The sequence below is a fragment of the Cnephaeus nilssonii genome (assembly GCF_951640355.1).
Source record: "Cnephaeus nilssonii genome assembly, chromosome: 6".
Classification (NCBI taxonomy): Eukaryota; Metazoa; Chordata; class Mammalia; order Chiroptera; family Vespertilionidae; genus Cnephaeus; species Cnephaeus nilssonii.
In genome coordinates, this window is record NC_137077.1 from 18,708,090 (window position 1) to 18,727,823 (window position 19,734).

Here is a 19,734-nt window from a genome sequence, read left to right on the forward strand (position 1 = left end):
GTAATATGTTGTCATATTTATCTTTTCGCATTTGAAAAAGAAAAAAATCTTTCCAATTTTTTGCCTTAATGCTACATAGTCTGAATTCTGATTTTAATAACCACTTTTGAAAGTTTCCTGCTATTTTTCTAACACAATGATTTTCATAATTCTCCAACTTTGCTAAGCCAATCTATAAAAGTCAAGTTTTTAGGACATTCATTAAGCCAGTCATCTTGTTACTAGGGAGCTGGCAGCACACTAATTAAGCGCATAGCATGCTGGCATTAGAATGACTCCAGACTCTAGTGTTCACAACAGCTGTTAGTTCTATGATGTCCCCAGAGAGCCTCTGAAATTCATCTGGATGAACTCCAGATTGCAGAAGACATTGTTCAGTTTCCTGCTAAACAGCAATATTCCACTTGGGTATAGAATAGTACTCTTGGGCACCTTTTTTCAGTACAAAAGTGATCATCAGTTTCCTAAGCACTGTGATTTATTCTCAAATATATGTGCCTACCTACCTATTTACCTATCATGAGTTTCCATAACTAGGAATGTAATGTCCTATACCAAAAAGACACTTTTAACTTCTACCACTTCTTTTGAGGTAGAGAACATCAGATGTAAAATTTCACTTTCTGTACAACAAAACTGCCTTTAGTACCAAAGAACTATAAGCAATGTTCTCTCTCCCAACCTCCCTTTAACATTCTGATATCGAGTGTATCTAAACAGGTTTTAATCCCTTTCCAGATTTCTTTTAAGAAAACTAAGGCTGAAGCCTGATCAACAAAGATTCATTCAAAAGCAAATTTTAATGTCTGATATCTTAATGTATGAAATGAGAGTATTGGAAAGCAGCCAAAGAAAGATCCTACCTAATAAAAAGGTAATATGCAAATTGACCATACCATCGACACACCCACAAGCCACACCCACCAGCCAATCAGAGCAAGTATGCAAATTAACCCAACCAAGATGGCTACAGCCACAGAGAGCAAGGTTTCCCAGGTAACAGAGCAAGCCAAGCTTTCCGCGAGCTGTTGCAGGCCTAAGCCTCCACTCAAGCTACAAAGTTTCAATTATAGAAGGTAAACAAATTCAAACAGAAATGGCGGCAGAACAAAGCTTGAGAGAGCAAGCCAGGGTTGCCAGCGGCAACAGGGGAAGAAAAGCTTTCCGCACACCCTGTCCGGGCCCACCCGCTTAAGGCTATAAAGTTTCAATTATAGAAGGTGAATTAACTGCCACAGAAATGGCTGCTGGCCGTGGAGGGAGCAGCAGGCTTGGCTCCCCTCCAGGCTACAAAGTTTCAACTGTAGAAGGAAAATAAATTCCAGATACCAGGGCCTCCGCTTGGGTAGCCAGGCGGGGGGGCATGGCTGGCCTGCAAACGACCACAGGCCCCTCGCTCAGGCCACCCCACGCCCCAAGGGAACCCCCACCCTGATCTGGGACACCCTTCAGGGCAAACCAGCTGGCCCCCACTCCTGCACCAGGCCTCTATCCTATCTAATAAAAGAGTAATATGCAGATTTACCATCACTCCAACACACAATATGTCTGCCCCCATGTGGTCAAAGATCCTGCCCCCATGTGGACACAAGATGGCCACTACAAGATGGCCAGCAGGAGAGGGCAGTTGGGAGGCACCCGGCCTGCAAGGGAGGGCAGTTGAGAGGGACCAGGCCTGCAAGGGAGGGCAGTTGAGAGGGACCAGGCTTGCAAGGGAGGGCAGTTGGAGGTGATCAACCCTGCAGGGGAGGGCAGTTAGGGGTGACCAGGCCAGCAGAGGAGGGAAGTTGGGGCAAACAGGCTGGCAGGGGAGCAGTTAAGCATCAACCAGGCTGGCAGTGGAGTGGTTAGGGGGTGATCAGGCTGGCAGGCAGAAGCAGTTAGGGGCAATCAGGAAGGCAGGCAGGCAAGCAGTTGGGAGCCAGCAGTCCTGGATTGTGAGAGGGGTTTCCGATTGCCCGTTTAGGCCCGATCCCACTGGGATCGGGCCTAAACGGGCAGTCGGACATCCCTCGAGGGGTCCCAGATTAAAGAGGGTACAGGCTGGGCTGAGGGACAACCCCCCTCCATGCACAAATTTTGTGCACCGGGCTTCTAGTCTTTAAATAACAGACTTACATATGTTCTTACTAGGGGCCCAGTGCACAAATTCGTGCACCTTGAAAGGAAATGTGGGCCGCGAGGCTGAGGTGGGCACAGGGGCAGGTCTCGGCCCATCCTCTGCACCCCCACCTGGCCCCTTCCGCTACGGCCCCGGTACCCTGTCTGCCGGCAGCCCCACTCCCGCTCCCACGCGCTGATGGTGCTGGCCCTGCTCGCACTGCTGACAGCGCAGAGGGATTGTGGCCAGTGCTGGGCCCTGGCAGTGGGTGTGAGCGGTGGCTCCGGCACCGGCAGTGGGTGCAAGAGGCAGCTTCCAGTCCTGATTGTCCCTCAGGAGCAGGGGGAGGTGGAGAAGCCCTGAGGGGCAATCAGGGCCAGCAGCTGCCGCTCGCACCCACTGATGGCGCCAAGCGATCGGGGCCGGTGCTAGGTGCCGGCAGCGGGTGTGAGCGGGGCTGATGCTGGCAGCAGTTGCGAGTGCCTGGCGGGACCGTGGTTCATGGGAGCAAAGAATTTTCAGTAACCACCAGAGGCTCGCCCCAATGACAGCAACTGGTGCCCCACCTTGGTCTGGCGCCCCTGCTCACCTGTTCCACTATCCCGCCACAGCAGATGCCTACCATGTTCCGCACTCTGCCACCTGCTGCCAACACCCGCCATGTTCCGCGCGCACCCCCTGGTGGTCAGCGCATGTCATAGCGACCGGTTGTTCGGTTGTTCTGCCACCCGGTCTATTCACATATTAGGGTTTTATATATATAGATAGGCTGAAGGACTGAAGAGAAGAACATTATGTTGAGGAATAATATATGCCATTTGGAGTTCTTTTAGGTTTTATAACATGGTACTTTCCATACTGTCCTGCTTTGGTGGAATTATCAAAAGCTGTGGGCTCTTCTCTTAAGTTACTATAATTTCTAAATGAATAATCCTCTCTGCTAGGTTTAGATTAAAAGCAATTATTATTTAAAAATCACAACAGCTCATTTTAAGCACCTCTGATTTCTCTTTCTCACTATTTAATTCCACTGTGATTTGCAAATCTCATTCCCAGATTCCTAGAGAAGCTTTAGAGACAATTAGTCAATATCACTATGTGTCTCATCAGAATCCTACTCTCCTATATAGTTTATGGCCTATAGCTGGCACTCAAATTAATTACTGTTGTAATAATCAATTTCACTAGCTTCTAATTGGTTCTGCCTTCATTTTATATCCATTCTAATATTTTTGATATGATAATGCCAAATTAATTTTCATATATATATTTTTAAATTCAAATAACTTCTTTAATTTGTTTAGCTAACAAATTAAATTCAGGCCTTAATTGCATATCAGTCAAGGTCCTCCATGATACCATCTATTATTCTCTACTCAATCTGTACCCAGGATAAACAGAGCCACTGACTTTTCCATGAACACACTCTGTCCTATCTCTCCTAACATTTTTTTGCTCACCCTTTTATCTCTATATTCCTGTCAAATTTCTATATGTTAGAATCTTATATGAGTAAATAAATGTAAAACACTTACAATAGTACCTTACATAGTAAGTTCTCCTCAGTAAATGCTACCTGCTGTTATTACCACTCAATGCCTATGAAATGCAATACATGAGGGCAAGAGGGGGGGTAAAATTATATCTATTTGTGAAAAATCAGTAAGAATGAAAATCCTATCCATTCTGGATCTAGGAATATAAAGATGAATAAGACATAACCACTGTCCTCAAGGATTACGGTCTAGAGAGGAAACAGATACATAAATAAGTATGAGAATGCCATACATACTGAGTAGACTATGTACAAAGACATTTTGAAAGTCTTCCACAGGGTCTGGCAAATCTCTCACACATAATTGCAATACATAATTTTAATTGTTGGTAGAAAACATCCTACTTATTCATCAAAGTCCATTTCAAATCCTTCTTCAGCCATGAAGCCTTTTCCATCTCCTCAAACATGTGACCTCCCAACCAAGCATATTGTACCCATCTTAGAACACTTATTACTGTTAATATACTTGCTTTATTCACCTTACTGAGTTGCAAGTCTTAAGGCAAGAATCGTGCCTTGCTCATATTTATATACTCTGATGTTTATAGCACCATGTCCTGCTTACAATAGAGGCTCAATAAAGTCTTTTAATTTCATGGCATTACCTTCAAAGAACTGCCCTACTATTTTATTTCATTTGACTTTTGTTGTGGTGAACATTAATTATAAAAATACTAGAGGCCCAGTGCATGGATTTGTGCACCGGTGGGGTACCTCAGCCTGTCCTGCACCCTCTCACAATCCGGGACCCCTTGGGGAATGTTCAATGCCAGTTTTGGCCCAATCCCCAGGGATTGTAGGGTTTAAACCGGCAGTCCAACATCCTCCAAGGGATGTAGTAGTGCACGAAGCAGCAGGCGGCCGGGGAGGAGCCTGAGCCTGGTCCAGGCACCACACCACTCCCACTCATCCTGGCCCCGCTGCCCCTGCTGCCGCTGCTATTCAGTAGCACTGACGCGGAGGCAGGAGAGGCTCGTGTCACCACAGCTGCACTTTACAGCTATGAGCCCGGTGTCTGCTGCCCATTGGTCAGCTGAGTGGCACTCCCGCTGTGGGAGCGTACTGACCACCAGGGGGCAGCTCCTGCATTGAGCATCTGCCCCCTGGTGGTCAGTGAGTGTCATAGTGACTGGTCGACTGGTTGTTCAGTCGGTCAGTCGCTTAGGCTTTTATATATATAGATAATTGTTTTTCTATAGGTTGTCCATTAGTTGTTCCATTCCATTAGCATGGACTATATTTACTAGTATCTCATTAATTGCAAGCATTAAAATATATCAGTATTTCTACATTTCTGTATTTTTCTTAGGTCAATACTTCACTGGATAACAGTGAATTCAATTCAGAGAGTGACTATTTCTCTCTATCTTTTTAATGTATTTTTATTGATTTTAGAGAAACAGAGGAAGGGAGAGGGAGAGAGAGAAATATCAATCAGCTGCCTCCTGCACGCCCCCTGCTGGGGCTCGAGCCCACAACCCCAGGCATGTGCCCTGACCCAAATAAAACCGGTGACATTTCCATGTAGGGGTCAATGCTCAACCAACTGAGCCACACAGGACAAGGCAGTGACTATTTCTCTTGAATGACTTTTCATGGTTTCTTAGTATTTGTGGATGATATTGTATGAATCACTCAAGTCATAAAGAGTTATGTTACCTGGATTTACTTGATGATTTTTTTTCTCTCTGTTTCTAACTAACATCATTTCTCATTTTATTTCTGTAGGTAAATGTGAATGTAAGGAACAGGTTTTGGGAAACTCCAAGGCATTCTGTGGAATGAAATATTCATATGGTGAGTCTAAAGTCCTTGAATGTTTCTGAGAGTCTATTCAAACTAAGTATGAAGAGTTTCCTAGAAAATGGGAGGCCTGGCATATGACATTCTCAATATGTTAAAACATTAGTCTTATATAATAACTAGAGGCCCAGTGCACAAAATTCATGCGCTCGGTGAGGGTGGGGGGATGGGCATCCCTCAGCCAGGCCTGCACCCTCTCGCAGTCCAGGAGCCCTCAGGGGATGTCTGACTGCTGGCTTAGGCCCGTTCCCCACAGGGAGCGGGCCTAAGTCAGCAGTCAGACATCGTTAGCGCTGCCGCAGAGGCGGGAGAGGCTCCTGCCACCACTGCTGCACTCACCAGCCGTGAGCCCGGCTTCTGGCTGAGCAGCGCTTCCCTCTGTGGGAGAGCACTGACCACCAGGGAACAGCTCCTGCATTGAGCTGGATCCAGCCAAAACCGACTCTCTGACATCCCCTGAGGGGTCCCGGATTGCAAGAGGGCACAGGCCAGGCCAAGGGACCCCACCAGTGCACAATCAGGGTCGGGGAGGGATGCAGGAGGTTGGCCAGCTGGGGAGGGACTACGGGAGGGCTCCAGAGCATGTCCGGCCCTTCTCGCTCAGTCCTGATCAGCTGGATCCCAGCAGCAAGCTAACCTACTGGTCGGAGTGTCTGCCCCCTGGTGGTCAGTGCAAGTCATAGTGAGTGGTTGAGTGGCCTAACATATCATTAGCATATTACACTTTGATTGGTTGAACGGCCGACCGAACAATTGGACACTTAGCATATTAGGCTTTTATTATATAGGATATTAAGCACAGTATTCTGGTCTTGGCCTTGATTTTCCTAATAGAGATGGTGTCAAATGCCCTGGTGAGGGCAAGAGGCTTATAGAGCAAAGGCAAGGTTATCTATAACAATAAAAGTGTAATATGCTAATTAGACCAGATGGCTGAACAGTGGAACAACCTTCCGGATGACCATCCATACGACCATCTGGGACCACACTATGACACCCACTATGGTCAGGGGCCCGGCCATCACCCCATGATCACCCCGCAGAGAGAGGCCCAGGCCACCAACTGGCAGGCTGCGGTGAGTGGGCAGAGCCTCCCTCTGCGAGGGAAGCCCGAGTCCCAGGTACCAGAGGGAAGCCGGTACCAGCAACCGGGGGGAAGGAAGGCCTACTCTTGCACGATTTCGTGCATTGGGCCTCTAGTCATATTATAAGGAGAAGAAGCAAAGAAAAAAAAGAAAAAAAAATGACACATAATCCTTTCTTATGAATGCTTCCTGTTTTAGTAATCTAAAAGGGAAGTCTCTAGCCACTTGGACAATTCCTGTAGCAGTTTATAGGTAATATAAAGCAGAACTCAATTTGAAGCAGTATTTCATAAAGCAGTATTTCAAGAGCTCAGACATTGGGTTCAGACCTATATAGGTTTCATTTCTAGTTTATGGGGTGGGTAACTTAACCTCTACAGATTTCCTCATCTATAAAATAGAGATGATGCCACCTTCCCCATGAAATGAGATTTTTGAAAAGCATATTAACTTGCACTTACTAGATGCTCAGTAAATGGTAGGGAGGAGGAAGAGAATATATATTTCTGAAGAGTAAGAGGATATATATGCTGAGATGAGCTGACTGCCTGAGGTTTTTTGCCCTACTTTCTATGTATATTCTATGTTTCTCTATCTTTCAAATACCAGGAAAATGTAGCATATAAAGAAAATGTCACTGCCCTAAATACTGACTGTTACTACCTTCTAATTCTAAATAACTTTATGTTTACCATTAAATATTAAATATAAATATTAAATATTAAGGATATCTGATCTTGCCAACATATTCTTTTTATTTTTTTATTTTATTTTTTAAAATATATTTTATTGATTTTTTACAGAGAGGAAGAAAGAGGTAGAGAGTTAGAAACATCGATGAGAGAGAAACATCGATCAGCTGCCTCTTGCACAACCCCTACTGGGGATGTGCCCACAACCAAGGTACATGCCCTTGACCGGAATCGAACCTGGGACCTTTCAGTCCACTGGCCGATGCTCTATCCACTGAGCCAAACCGGTTTTGGCTTATTTTATTTTTTTATTGATTTCAGAGAGGAAGGGAGAGGAGAGAGAGATAGAAACATCAATGCTTAGCCCAGCTGGCATGGCTCAGTGGTTGAGCGCCAACCTATGAACCAGAAGGTCATGGTTCAATTCCTGGTCAGGGATTATGCCTAGGTTGTGGGCTCAATCCCTAGTGGGGGTTGGGGGATGTGCAGGAAGCAGCCAATCAATGATTCTCTCTCATCGTTGTTGTTTCTATTTCTCTCTCCCTCTCCCTTCCTCTCTGAAATGAAAAAAAAAAAAGAAGAAGAAAAGAAAAGAAAGAAACACCCCCTATGGGGGATCGAGCCCACAACCCAAGCCTGCAACCCAGGCATGGGTGCCCTTAACTGGAATTGAACCCAGGACTCTTCAGTCCACAGGTCAACGCTATATCCAGTGAGCCAAAATGGCTAGGGCTTGCCAATATATCTTTAGTGTCTGGGCTTTTTATTGTTCCATAACTTATAGGGCCTGAAATGTGCATTACAATGAAGAGAAAAATTTAAGTCATGATTTCTGAAACCAAGTGTTTAAGTTCTTGATAACATTGTATTTAATCTCATAAGAGATAAAAAAGTAAATGTTAAAAACCTCATAAATCTTATCTAAAATTACATGCATATTTCTCCCCTTTCATCGGCCAACTTGACTAAATAATAGAATAAAACTTTTGAAATATATAGTGCCTAATAAGGAAAAGTATTTACTTAGAAGGAATTGTATTTACTATTAAAAGAAAAAAAATGAGCATTTAGTTCAAAGTCAGTCAGTTCAGTGGAAATATCAACTGGTTTTCATTATCACATAGATTCAGTAGCTCTCTGACTGAATTTACAAACAACCACATTGGCATCTTTTAATACAACTGTATTACTTTCTGCTTAGGAGAATTTGAATGGTTTTAATGATGTAATGAAATACCTTGATCTTATTAAGTACTATACACCTATAGTCTTGGGGAAGGGAGAGGAATGGTTCCACCCCATTCTCTACCTTAATGGGGGAAAACTTGATTTATTTGATCATTCCTTTAGCAAATATTTATTGAGCTACTGTTGTGAATAGACAAATTCCCTAAGTTTGCAGTCTAGTGAAAAAATACCCCAAAATGCCAAAAATAGCCATTGAGCACGGCTATGTGTGAGGCACTATGCTATGTACCTTTCATGCAATTATCCCATCAGGATTCTAGTCCAAACTCTACCTCTAACCAACAAATCATGCAAACATGAGCAGTTCACTTAATTTCTTAAAACTTGCTTCCTAATACATAAAACAAAATTGGATGAGCTCTTAAGACCCCTTCAAAGTCTAAAACTTGGTGATTCTAAAAAGACAGCTCTCTAATAGTCGTATGGATATGGGACCAGCCAGGATAGGATTCTCTCATTACACACAATCTTTCATCAAAATATAGATGAGCTAGCAAGAACTCTCTAATAATATAGAATACTAGAGGCCCAGTGCATGATTGAATCATGCACGTGTAGGGTCCCCTACACACTTTCGCTTTTGATCGCAGTGGAGCTGGGTGCCTGTCCGCTGGTGCACCAGGCCTTTCAGAAGCCTCCGGCGGGGCGGAGGCTTCCGAAAGGCCTGGTGCCGGAGCAGATAGGCACCCAGCTCCCCCGCTTTTGATGGTCTGCAGCAGGACGTGAGCTCGCTGCCCCAGAGGCCCCTTCTGCTCCACAGCACAGCCATGGCGCAGACACTAAGCTCGTGCAGACACTGAGCTCGCGCCACCACTGGCAACACGAGCTCAGCGTCCCGCCGGCCCAATCGGCTACCCCGGCCACCCCGAGTCCTGCCCCCTGCGCCTCCCTCTGGCCCAATCCTGGGCATAGCGGAGTGATGGTACCATTTTATTAGGTAGGATAGAGGCCTGGTACAGGGGTGGGGGCCAGCTGGTTTGCCCTGAAGGGTGTCCCGGATCAGGGTGGGGTTTCCTTGGGGCGTGTGGTGGCCTGAGTGAGAGACCTGTGGTGGTTTGCAGGCCGGCCACGCCTCCTGGCAACCCAAGCTGAGGCCCTGGTATCTGGAATTTATTTTCCTTCTACAATTGAAACCTTGTAGCCTGGAGTGGAGCCAAGCCTGGGGCTCCCTCTGAGGCCGGCAGCCATTTCTGTTGGGGTTATAATTGAAACTTTGTAGCCTTAAGCGGAGGCTGGGCCCGGACAGGGTGTGCAGAAAGCTTTGTTTCCCCTGTTGCCGGTGGCAACCCTGGCCTGATCTCTCAAGCTCCATTCTGACGCCATTTCTGTTTGAATTTGTTTACCTTCTATAATTGAAACTTTTTAGCTTGAGTGGAGGCTTAGGCCTGCAACGACTGGCAGAAAGCTTACTTCCCTCTGTTGCCTGGGAAACCTTGCTCTCTGTGGCTGTAGCCATCTTGGATGGGTTAATTTGCATACTCGCTCTGATTGGATGGTGGGTGTGGCTTGTGGGCATGGTTTGTGGGTGTGTTGGAGGTATGGTCAATTTGCATATTTGTCTATTATTAGGTAGGATTGCATCCACTGTTCCTTTGGTTTACTTTCTCCCCCACCCCAACTTATTTCATTACTTAACACCTCCCCCATCTATTTCATAGATCTTAGAGCATAATGCAATCATGAGTCATATAAAATACTGGAGCTCTGCCATCATATAGGACAGCCTCCTTAACCCCAGTCAGCTTGCATTTTACACCAGAGGAAGATGATTAAATAATAATATTATTTAATCTCTTTAGAATACTTAAAATAAAACCCGGTAGTAACATTTGCTCTTTGTCATAACTTTATACATAATCAACCAGAAGAGTATAATATAATTAGAATCTAAATTAAAACCAGGATAACAATTCTACCTCCTACACATCTTTCTATTTAGTTGATAGCTGAATGTGTTTAAGATTATACTTGCAGTAGGCAAATGGCTGATATTCTTTTAGAGTAGTGATATGGGAATGAGTAGCAGTTGTAAATGTCTAAGAAGGAAGAGTATAGTTGATATAAATGAGATGAAGCCAGTAGCAAATTGCTGAGCCTAATGATACATCATTCATTCACTTTTCCATTATACTCTGAAGTGCATATTTAAGTTGTTGTTCAAAACTCAAAAGATGACATGAAATTTTATGCATTTTGACTTTGGAAATTGTGTTGTTACAGTGCTAAAAATAAAGATTTTATCAGCTCATGATAAAGGATCTCATGCTGAGGTCAGTGTGAAGATTAAAAAAGTCTTAAAATCTACCAAATTGAAAATTTTACGAGGAAAGCGAACATTATATCCAGAATCATGGACTAACAGAGGCTGCACTTGTCCAATCCTCAATCCTGGTGAGCATTAGATTTTTTTCTACTTTCTCTCTGCTGAATTGCTGTTTGTCTTACATTCTCTGAACCACAACCTAAATAAACTCTGCAAAAAGCATCTCTTCTTTTCACATCTGAATTCTGGGGAAAGCCCAAATGGAATTCTTTGAACTGACATCAAAAAACGATTTCTCTTCCAGGTGCTGTATTAAAGTATAATACTTTAAAATCCAGCAATATAATATTCTCTGCCCTAAAAGAGAAGTCTCAGATTGGTTCCAGGTGTCAGTAGCATAGAAAACACTTTCATGAATTTATCTGCTACTAACACTTTATCTGAAAGCTAGGTCCTATTACGATGCCCTGGGTAGAACTTGCTCCCAAAGGAAGTTCAAATGCAAAATTCCATCTGTGCAAATAATATTGAATTCATTTCTACTACTGCATGAGAAGCATCTGTTTCTCCTGGATAGAAAACAACTCTCAAGTTAGCATCTTATTTTTCATTAAATGATCATTCTGGTTTTAAACTAGAAACAGCAGAAATAAACAAGCAAGCAAACAAATAGACAAACAAACCTTGTAAAATCTTAGAGAAACTTGAAGTGCAGTGGAATTTGCAGGGATTCATACCGTTACACTCTATAAGTACATTTGTCATACTGTGTCATAAACTGCTTATTTTACTGTCTCCCTCATTAAGTTTGAGGACAGGATTTAGATTTTTTTTATCATAGTGTCCCCATTACCTACCATTAGTACCTCAATAATAGTAACATAGTTTCCAGATAGTAAATTCTAGAAAAACAAATAACTTTTTTTTGTTGGTGGTGTTAATCCTCACCCCAGGATATTTTTCTATTAATTTTTAGAGAGAGTGAAAAGGAAGGGGTGAGGAGAGAGAGGAGGAGGGAGAGAGAAACATCAATATAAGAGAGACATGTCAATTGAGGATCAAACCTGCAACCCAGATACGTGCCCTTGACCAGATCTCGAACCCAAGACCTTTGGTGCAATGGCTGACTCTCTAACCACTGCACAGCACTGGACAGAGCACAAATAACTTTTAAAATATTTTTATTGATTTTAAATGTTTTTAGAGCATGAGGGAAAGAGAGAGAGAAACATCAATTAGTTGGTTTCCTCCCTTCTGCACCCCCACCGGGGACTGAATCTGCAACCTGGGCATGTGCCCCAACTGGGAATCGAACCAGCGACCTTTCGATGCACGGGACAATGCTCAACCAACTGAGCCACACCAGCCAGAGCACAAATAATTTTTTTTTAAATCCTCTGTATTTCCGTTTGTGTAGTTGCCCTCTGTGTCTCAAATGCACTGTTGAAACAAGTGCATAATTTCTCTTCCAGATATAATTCCTTCCAAGTATAAGTCCAGGAAACCACAGTTATATTAATAAGAAGTCTTTTGTGATCTTTAACACATAAATTTGAGGGAAACAAACATAACTGAGAGAGAGAAACTATCAATAAAATATCTACCTCAACCCAAACCATCTAAACAATGATATACAATTCTTGACTATATTTCTACTGTTAAATAGCCGCTCACACCTTTTTTACACCTTCAGTATTTCATTTAAATTAATTTAAATTTTTAAAAATGGAAAAAGAAAACATTTTAAATAAATAAATATTGTTTCAAAGAACAAATTAAGTAACCAGAATCTTGGATTTTTTAATACAGGAAATGAAGAGTCATTAATCTGTGTCCTATTTCCCAACAATTTAGGCACAGGGGCTCTTCCCATAAGCACTTTCTACTATCATGGCAAAGGAAGAAAAAAATAATCCACTCAGTTTTTTAGCCAGACGTTGAAAACAAAAGCTTTGACCATCTGAGCCACTCTCCAGGAAGTGAACTATACTTCCTAATCAGATTTCTGCCAAACAGTCAAAGAATCAACTGAGTTCATCACAATTGAAAACATAAGCACAATTATTCAAAGAATTCTTGAAAACATGTTTACTCACTTTGAAGAAAAGACTGGAACTTGCCAAAGCAAAACCAGACACTCTTTCATTTCACTTTGTTTTTCCATTTTTACAAGTTCAATAGCTAAGCGCAAAGAAAGCTGATAAGAAAATTCTGAAACCTTAACAGGCCAACTTGCTTCCTTTGCTACTTTTGAAAAAGAGCAATCTAATTGGGCATCCCTGCAAATTCATCCATTCCTATATTCATATATACTTGTAGTCATTCATTAATCATGTTTTAGAATGTCAAAACTAGCACTTAAGCCCTGGCCAGTGTGGCTCTCAATTGGTTGAGTGTCCTGCAGGATTGGGATTCTTTCTCATGCAAAAGCTAAGGTAACCCTTTAAAGAATTTAAATACCTTCTAATCCATCATTCATTTGTGCTCCCCAATGTCTAAACCTTTCTATGTCATTATTTTCCTTTTATTTCTCTTTTGTGAAAACACCATCATAGCTATCTTTAACTTAGGATTGACTTGTTTTAATAAACTTTTTAAATAATCCTTTTATTGTTATAGAAGCAATATATAGATACATTACAGGTATAGAATTTAGGGGAAAATTTTAAATTTCACATTTCTGCCCTCCAGAGATAATCTCTGTTAATATCTCAGTGAAAATCCTTCCAGATCTTTCTTTGTACACATACATGCCATATTTTTTAACCAAAATAAAATCATAATATATGTAGCCCACTTTATTCAGTTAATGATCTTTATCTTCAATTTTAGTTTATTTTCATATAATCTAATACTCAGACCATATTCCGATTTCCCAACAAATCCCAAAATGTCCTTTTGAGGTGGTTTGTACTTGCAAGGGTCACATACTATCTGGCTTTTAAGTCCCTCAAGTCTCTTTTATTCAAGTACAGTTTCTTTTTATTGTTGTTGAAAAAAATTGTTATTGTTTAAGAAACCAGGCCAGCTGTCCTGGAGACTACCCTACCCTTCTACGTTTGTCTAGTTGGTTCCTTGTGGTGTCATTTAGCTTGTCCCTATACCTCCAATATTTTCTGTAACCTTTAAAGAAAAGCTTGATAGAGTCAAGATAAACATTTTGGCTTGAATTCATTACACTTTGTGTTATATACTTCATGTTGGGTACTTTGTGTCAAATAACATCAGAAGACACATAGGACCTGAGGACCCACCATCAGTGTTGCTACACTGACACTTGAGTGAGAGTGGTAACAGTCTGATCTCTCCATTGGGCTATTTTGTTTTTCCTTTTTCAAAAAAAAAAAAAAAAGGTTTTTATTGATTTTAGAGAGAGGAAGGAAGAGGGAGAAATAGAAACATTGATTTGAGAGAGAAACATTGATGGTTGCCTCCAGTGCACACTCCGACAGGGATGGAACCTGCAACCTGGGTATATGCCCTGACTTGGAACCAAACTGGCAACCTTTGGGTACATGGGACCACACTCAACTAACTGGGCCACTGACCAGAGCTGTTTTCCCTTTTGAGACTAAAAAATAATGCATGTGGTGTTATTTAATCACTATACAAATATCAAGTGTCCCATTAACCATTCATTTAATGATTTAAACACCAATTGGTAATCCCTTCCTGAACCAATAATTTCACTGAGTGACATTTTTCTAGGTTATTTCTGTGAATAAACAAGTATACATATATATTTTTTAAAACCATGAGTTTAAATTGAAATTTTCAATTGAGTTTTAACATCTAGTATTTTCCCTTAATTTGAAGTTTGTTTGTTTTATTGATTTCAGAGAGGAAGGGAGAGGGAGAGAGAGATAGAAACATCAATGATGAGAGAGAATCATTGCTTGGCAGCCTCCTGCATGCCCCCTACTGGGGATCGAACTTGCAACCTGGGCACGTGCCCTTGACCAGAATTGAACTGGGGACCCTTCAGTCCACAGGTCGATGCTCTATCCACTGAGTCAAAACAGCTAGAGCTGAGATTGTGTGTGTTTTTAATATATTTTTATTGATTTTAGAGAGATAGAAACATCGATGAGAGAAAAACATCAATTGGCTGCCTCCTGCACACCCCTTTCTGGGGATCAAGCCTGCAACACGAGCATATGCCCTGATCAGATATTGAACTGTGACCTCCTGGTTCATAGGTAGACCTCAACCACTGTGCCATGCTGGCTGGGCTGGAAATTTTTCTTTTATAAATATAATTACTTATTTGCTGTGTTCTATAATATTAATGAAAAATACCAATATTGATATTACAACAAATGTCTACTGAGGGAGATTGTCATATTTCTTTTTATTAACATATAGATAATGAGACTGTCTTTTTTTTTTTTATGTATGCATTTGTTAGCCTGAGAAGAATTTTGAATTACAAAGTCAGCTCTAGGTCTGGTCAGTTCTCACCATTTTTAAAAAAATGTATAACAAATAGCCTGGCCAGTGTCACTCAGTGCTTTAGCATCAACCATGAACCAGGAGGTCATGGTTCAATTCCCAGTCAGGGTACATGCCCAGGTTGTGGGCTCAATCCCCAGTAGGGGGAATGCAGGAAGCCAATCAATGATTCTCTCCTCATCATTGATGTTCTATCTGTCTCTCCCTGCCTCTCTGAAATCAATAAAAATATCTTTTTTAGCCCTAGCTGGTTTGGTTCAGTGGATAGAGCTTCGGCCTGCGGAACAAAGAGTCCCAGGTTTGATTCCAGTCAAGGGCACATACCTTGGTTGTAGGCTCCTCCCTGGCCTGGGCCCTGGTCAGGGCTCATGCAGGAAGCAACCAATCAATGTGTTTCTCTTACATTATGTTTCTCTCTGTCTTTCCCTCACTTTTCCACTCTCCTTAAAAATCAATGGAAAAATATCCTCAAGTGAAGATTAACAACAACAACAAAATCTTTTTTAAAATGTATAACAAACAAACCTCCTATATTCCAAAAGCACATCGACTTTATCTAGGAAATATGTGCAATTTTGTATAACCCATAGCTCTCTTCTGATATGTTTTCCCAAATGGTTTTTAAACTTTCATTAAATTCTCCTTACTATACACTACCACACATAGTGAGTCCCCAAGAAATACTGATTTATAGCAGTATGTTACGTGCCCATGGAATCTTATTTCTTTTTTTAAAAATATATTTTATTGATTTTTTACAGAGAGGAAGGGAGAGAGTAGAGAGTTAGAAACATCGATCAGCTGCCTCCTGCACACCCCCTACTGGGGATGTGCCCACAACCAAGGTACATGCCCTGACCAGAATCGAACCCGGGACCTTTCAGTCCGCAGGCTGATGCTCTATCCACTGAGCCAAACCGGTTTCGGCATCTTATTTCTTTACCATAGAGCAGTGATGGGCAACCTTTTGAGCTTGGTGTGTCAAACTTCGCCAAAAAACTGAGCATAACTCGGGTAGTGTGTCACTTTGAGGAAAAAACTAACTCCAAGACTCTAGTCGCAAATGTTTCATCCTCAGGAGCAGCAGATGTTTCATCCTCGGCATGTGGCCACGTGTCATCAGAAATGGCTACGCGTGTCAGTGCTGACATGCGTGTCATAGGTTCGCCATCACTGCCATAGAGGGTGGTATTGTATAGAGCAAATAGTTCTGTAATCAGACAGACCTAAGCTTAAGTCAAAATGCTGCTACCACTGAGAGACACAGAATACATTCTTGATCATGCCAAGCCTCCATTTCCTCATTTGTAAAACAAGAAGAAAAATAATATCTACTTATAAGGTGATTTTCAAGATTAATGAGATAATACATGTAAAGCACTTAATAAATGCTTCTTACATGTCAGCTATTATTGTCTACTTGAGGCCCGATGCATGAATTCGTGCACCAGTGGGGTCCCTTGGCCTGGCCTGCGAGATCGGGCCAAAACCGGCTCTCTGACATCCCCCAAGAGGTCCTGGATTGTGAGAGGGCACAGGCCAGGCCGAGGGACCCCACTGGTGCATGATCGGGGCCGGGGAGGGACACAGGAGGTTGGCCAGCTGCGGAGGAACCGCGGGAGGGCTCCAGGGCGTGTCCAGCCCATCTCACTCAGTCCCAATTGGCCGGACCTCAGCACCAAGTTAACCTACCAGTCAAAGCGCCTGCCCCCTGGTTGTCAGTGCACGTCATAACGACTGGTTGACCGGTCCACTGTCTGCCCTCTGGTGGTCAGTGCACGTCATAGCGGGCAGTTGAGCGGCCTTAGTGTATCATTAGCATATTACGCTTTGATTGGTTGAACGGATGACCAGATAACCAGACACTTAGCATATTAGGCTTTTATTATATAGGATTATTCCCAATTCCAACCTTGAATATATAAAACCATTAACTATGCATACATAAAACTGCTGAAGTCACATCTCCCCTTCAATAAATTATGATACTATATAGCTCCTTTTGTTCTCTTTTAGGTTTGGAGTACCTTGTAGCAGGACATGAGGATGTAAGAACAGGCAAACTAATTGTGAATATGAAAAGTTTTGTCCAGCGCTGGAAACCATCTCTTGGAAGAAAAGTCATGGATATTTTAAAAAGAGAGTGCAAGTAGCAATAAAGGTGTATGGCACATAATGGCACTTCTCTATGGATAAAACACAAGCTTAATGGAAAGGAGAACTCATTAATGAAACTGGAATATTTTTAAGTGCCAAAATGTATAGAAATGTTCCAATGCATGGGCCTTGTCTATCTCTTTTGGGCCCATGTTTAAATACACTTTGTTTCATAAAGAGAAATGAAAAAAAAATCTATGCTGATACCTGTTTTCTATAGAATTTATTCTGAAATTCATAGCTATTAAGAATCTTTTAATAGCAGTATGATATTTAACAATAATCCATTAAGGGCAATACATGTAACAAGGACTTCTCCCAGCTTTGGATGTTACTTACATTAATTAATAAGATTTTAAGGAATCCCAACCCTTCTATCAGAAAAGGTGTCTCTTAAAAAGAGCCTTCTCTTGTGTGATGTGTGTGAACTTTGGCCTGTGGCGTGTTAAGAGGAACCTCTCCACATTTATATAGTATTTCTCTGTATAAAGCACTTTACTACCTATCACTTGTGTTGTGTGAGTTGGGAGACGCTGTTAACAGCAAAAAAAGAAAAGGGCATGTGTAAGAAAGCCTACTGAAACAGAAGCACTGCCACTAAATGTGGGCAAACATGACCAGATAAAGGAAGTTGTACTATTTGACTCTGAATACTTGGAGAAAATATGTGAAGATGCAACCTTAAAGGAGAATATGTTTGCATGAAGTCTCGGCTTCAGGCTAGAGATTAGATTCCAGAGATATCGGCCATGATGAAACATTTTTATAAACAAAAAGAGACTTTAAAATAAGAGAAAGAAATCATAAGTATAAAAATAGGCTTTGGTAAAGAGAAAATGGACTTTAAATTTTAAAGGGCTCATTTATTTGCAATGCACTGTATACACTTCAAAAATTCTTATAGACACAGAATTTGTTTTATTTTTGTGTTTTAGTATTTAAACGTGAATATTGAAACAGTTTCCTCCTTTTCTTTATTAACAGTATATGGTCATTTGTATTTACTCATTTTTTTGACACAATGTATGTGATAGTTCACAAAATTACAGTTTTTTATTATTATTCATCTTCTGTACCCATGTATAATCACTCTACATATAGTTTCTTCTGTATTTGAATATACGAAACATGAACCACAGTACCACAACATTAATTTCACATACAGAACATATATTTTTCCTGAGGTCCTGTGGACTTGCAAAATATATATGTATATATATATTGCTTTGTTAATTTTTTAATATGTAATAAAGAAATATTATCTCCTGATTTTTGTCTCATTTTCTGATCAACTCTGAATGATGCTAAAGATTGCCTCCTCTAATGAGGGAACTCAAATCTAATTCCTTAAACTAAGAAAATCAAACCAGGGCCTAGTGTTTGTACTCTGTTACTATGGAATTTGGGGATGGAGTGGATGTTAATTCAGATGAGTTTAGCTTCTGTAGTGAGTGCTTAGACATAAATTTTTATCAGATGCATTGCATTTTTATATTGCATTTGCTTTTTAACTAATTCTAAAAGTAATAAAAGTTCATTGTTGAAAATACAGAAAACTATAATAAGGAAAAATACCTATATTTCAACCATCCTGTGATAACAGCTGTTGGCTTTTAGTTTCTATACTACTAGATTGTTTTTATGCATCCTAGTATACATATCTTTTATAGAATTGTAATTATACTATACATTTTCTAATGATATCTACATTTATCACCTGTAGCATGCCTCAGCTGCTTTCCTACTCCTATCTTATGTTAGTAGGTGGAACACTATCTAGTATGATATCATTTACAAGCAACTTATAAAATATGTTGGTAAGTAATTCATACCAAGAAAAATATTTTAAATACATCAAATATAAAACTTGCTTAAGTTTCAAAATTGCCAAGTTGCCTTCTTTTTCATTTCACTTTATTTAAAATAACTAACCATTTTAAAAAACACAATTGTCTATTTTTTAAAAGAATAGAAATATGTCTATATTCTTGAGTGAAAAAATTTGCAGAACAATACATATTGTATTAGCCCCCACTCCAAAACACATTTATAATACATACAGTGTTTTAAAAGGTCTAAAAGATAGCAGGGTTATAGCAGTATTTGCCCTTGTAGGGGATAGAAGGAGGAAGATTTTCCCTTTTTATTTTGCTTATATCTATACTGTTTTACTTTCTTCTGTTGATCATGTACTACATGTGTAATTTGTTTTTTTAAAAAACAATTAAAATGTAATCAATTGTTTTAAAAGCAAGTTCAAGGAAAAGTATAACTAAATATTTAATTTTGATTGTTTGCCATATTGTTTCAGCCTAAATATGTATTCCCAGTCCTCTCTGTCTTAGATGCTCTTTTGAGCACCTTTTCTGGCAACA

At 41.0% G+C, this 19,734-nt stretch overlaps 1 protein-coding gene across 1 annotated transcript in view; it reads left to right on the top strand.

Moving 5' to 3' along the window:
• The window catches only part of NTN4 (netrin 4), a 113,321-nt gene extending 94,609 nt beyond the window's left edge, over positions 1-18,712 (top strand). The window contains exons 8-10 of the mRNA XM_079775506.1: positions 5,388-5,456; positions 10,708-10,878; positions 17,219-18,712. Of these exons, the coding sequence (XP_079631632.1) occupies positions 5,388-5,456; positions 10,708-10,878; positions 17,219-17,355 (377 nt within the window). The 3' untranslated portion in view covers positions 17,356-18,712. The remainder of the gene's footprint in view (positions 1-5,387; positions 5,457-10,707; positions 10,879-17,218) is intronic.
• The last annotated feature ends 1,022 nt before the right edge of the window (positions 18,713-19,734 follow it).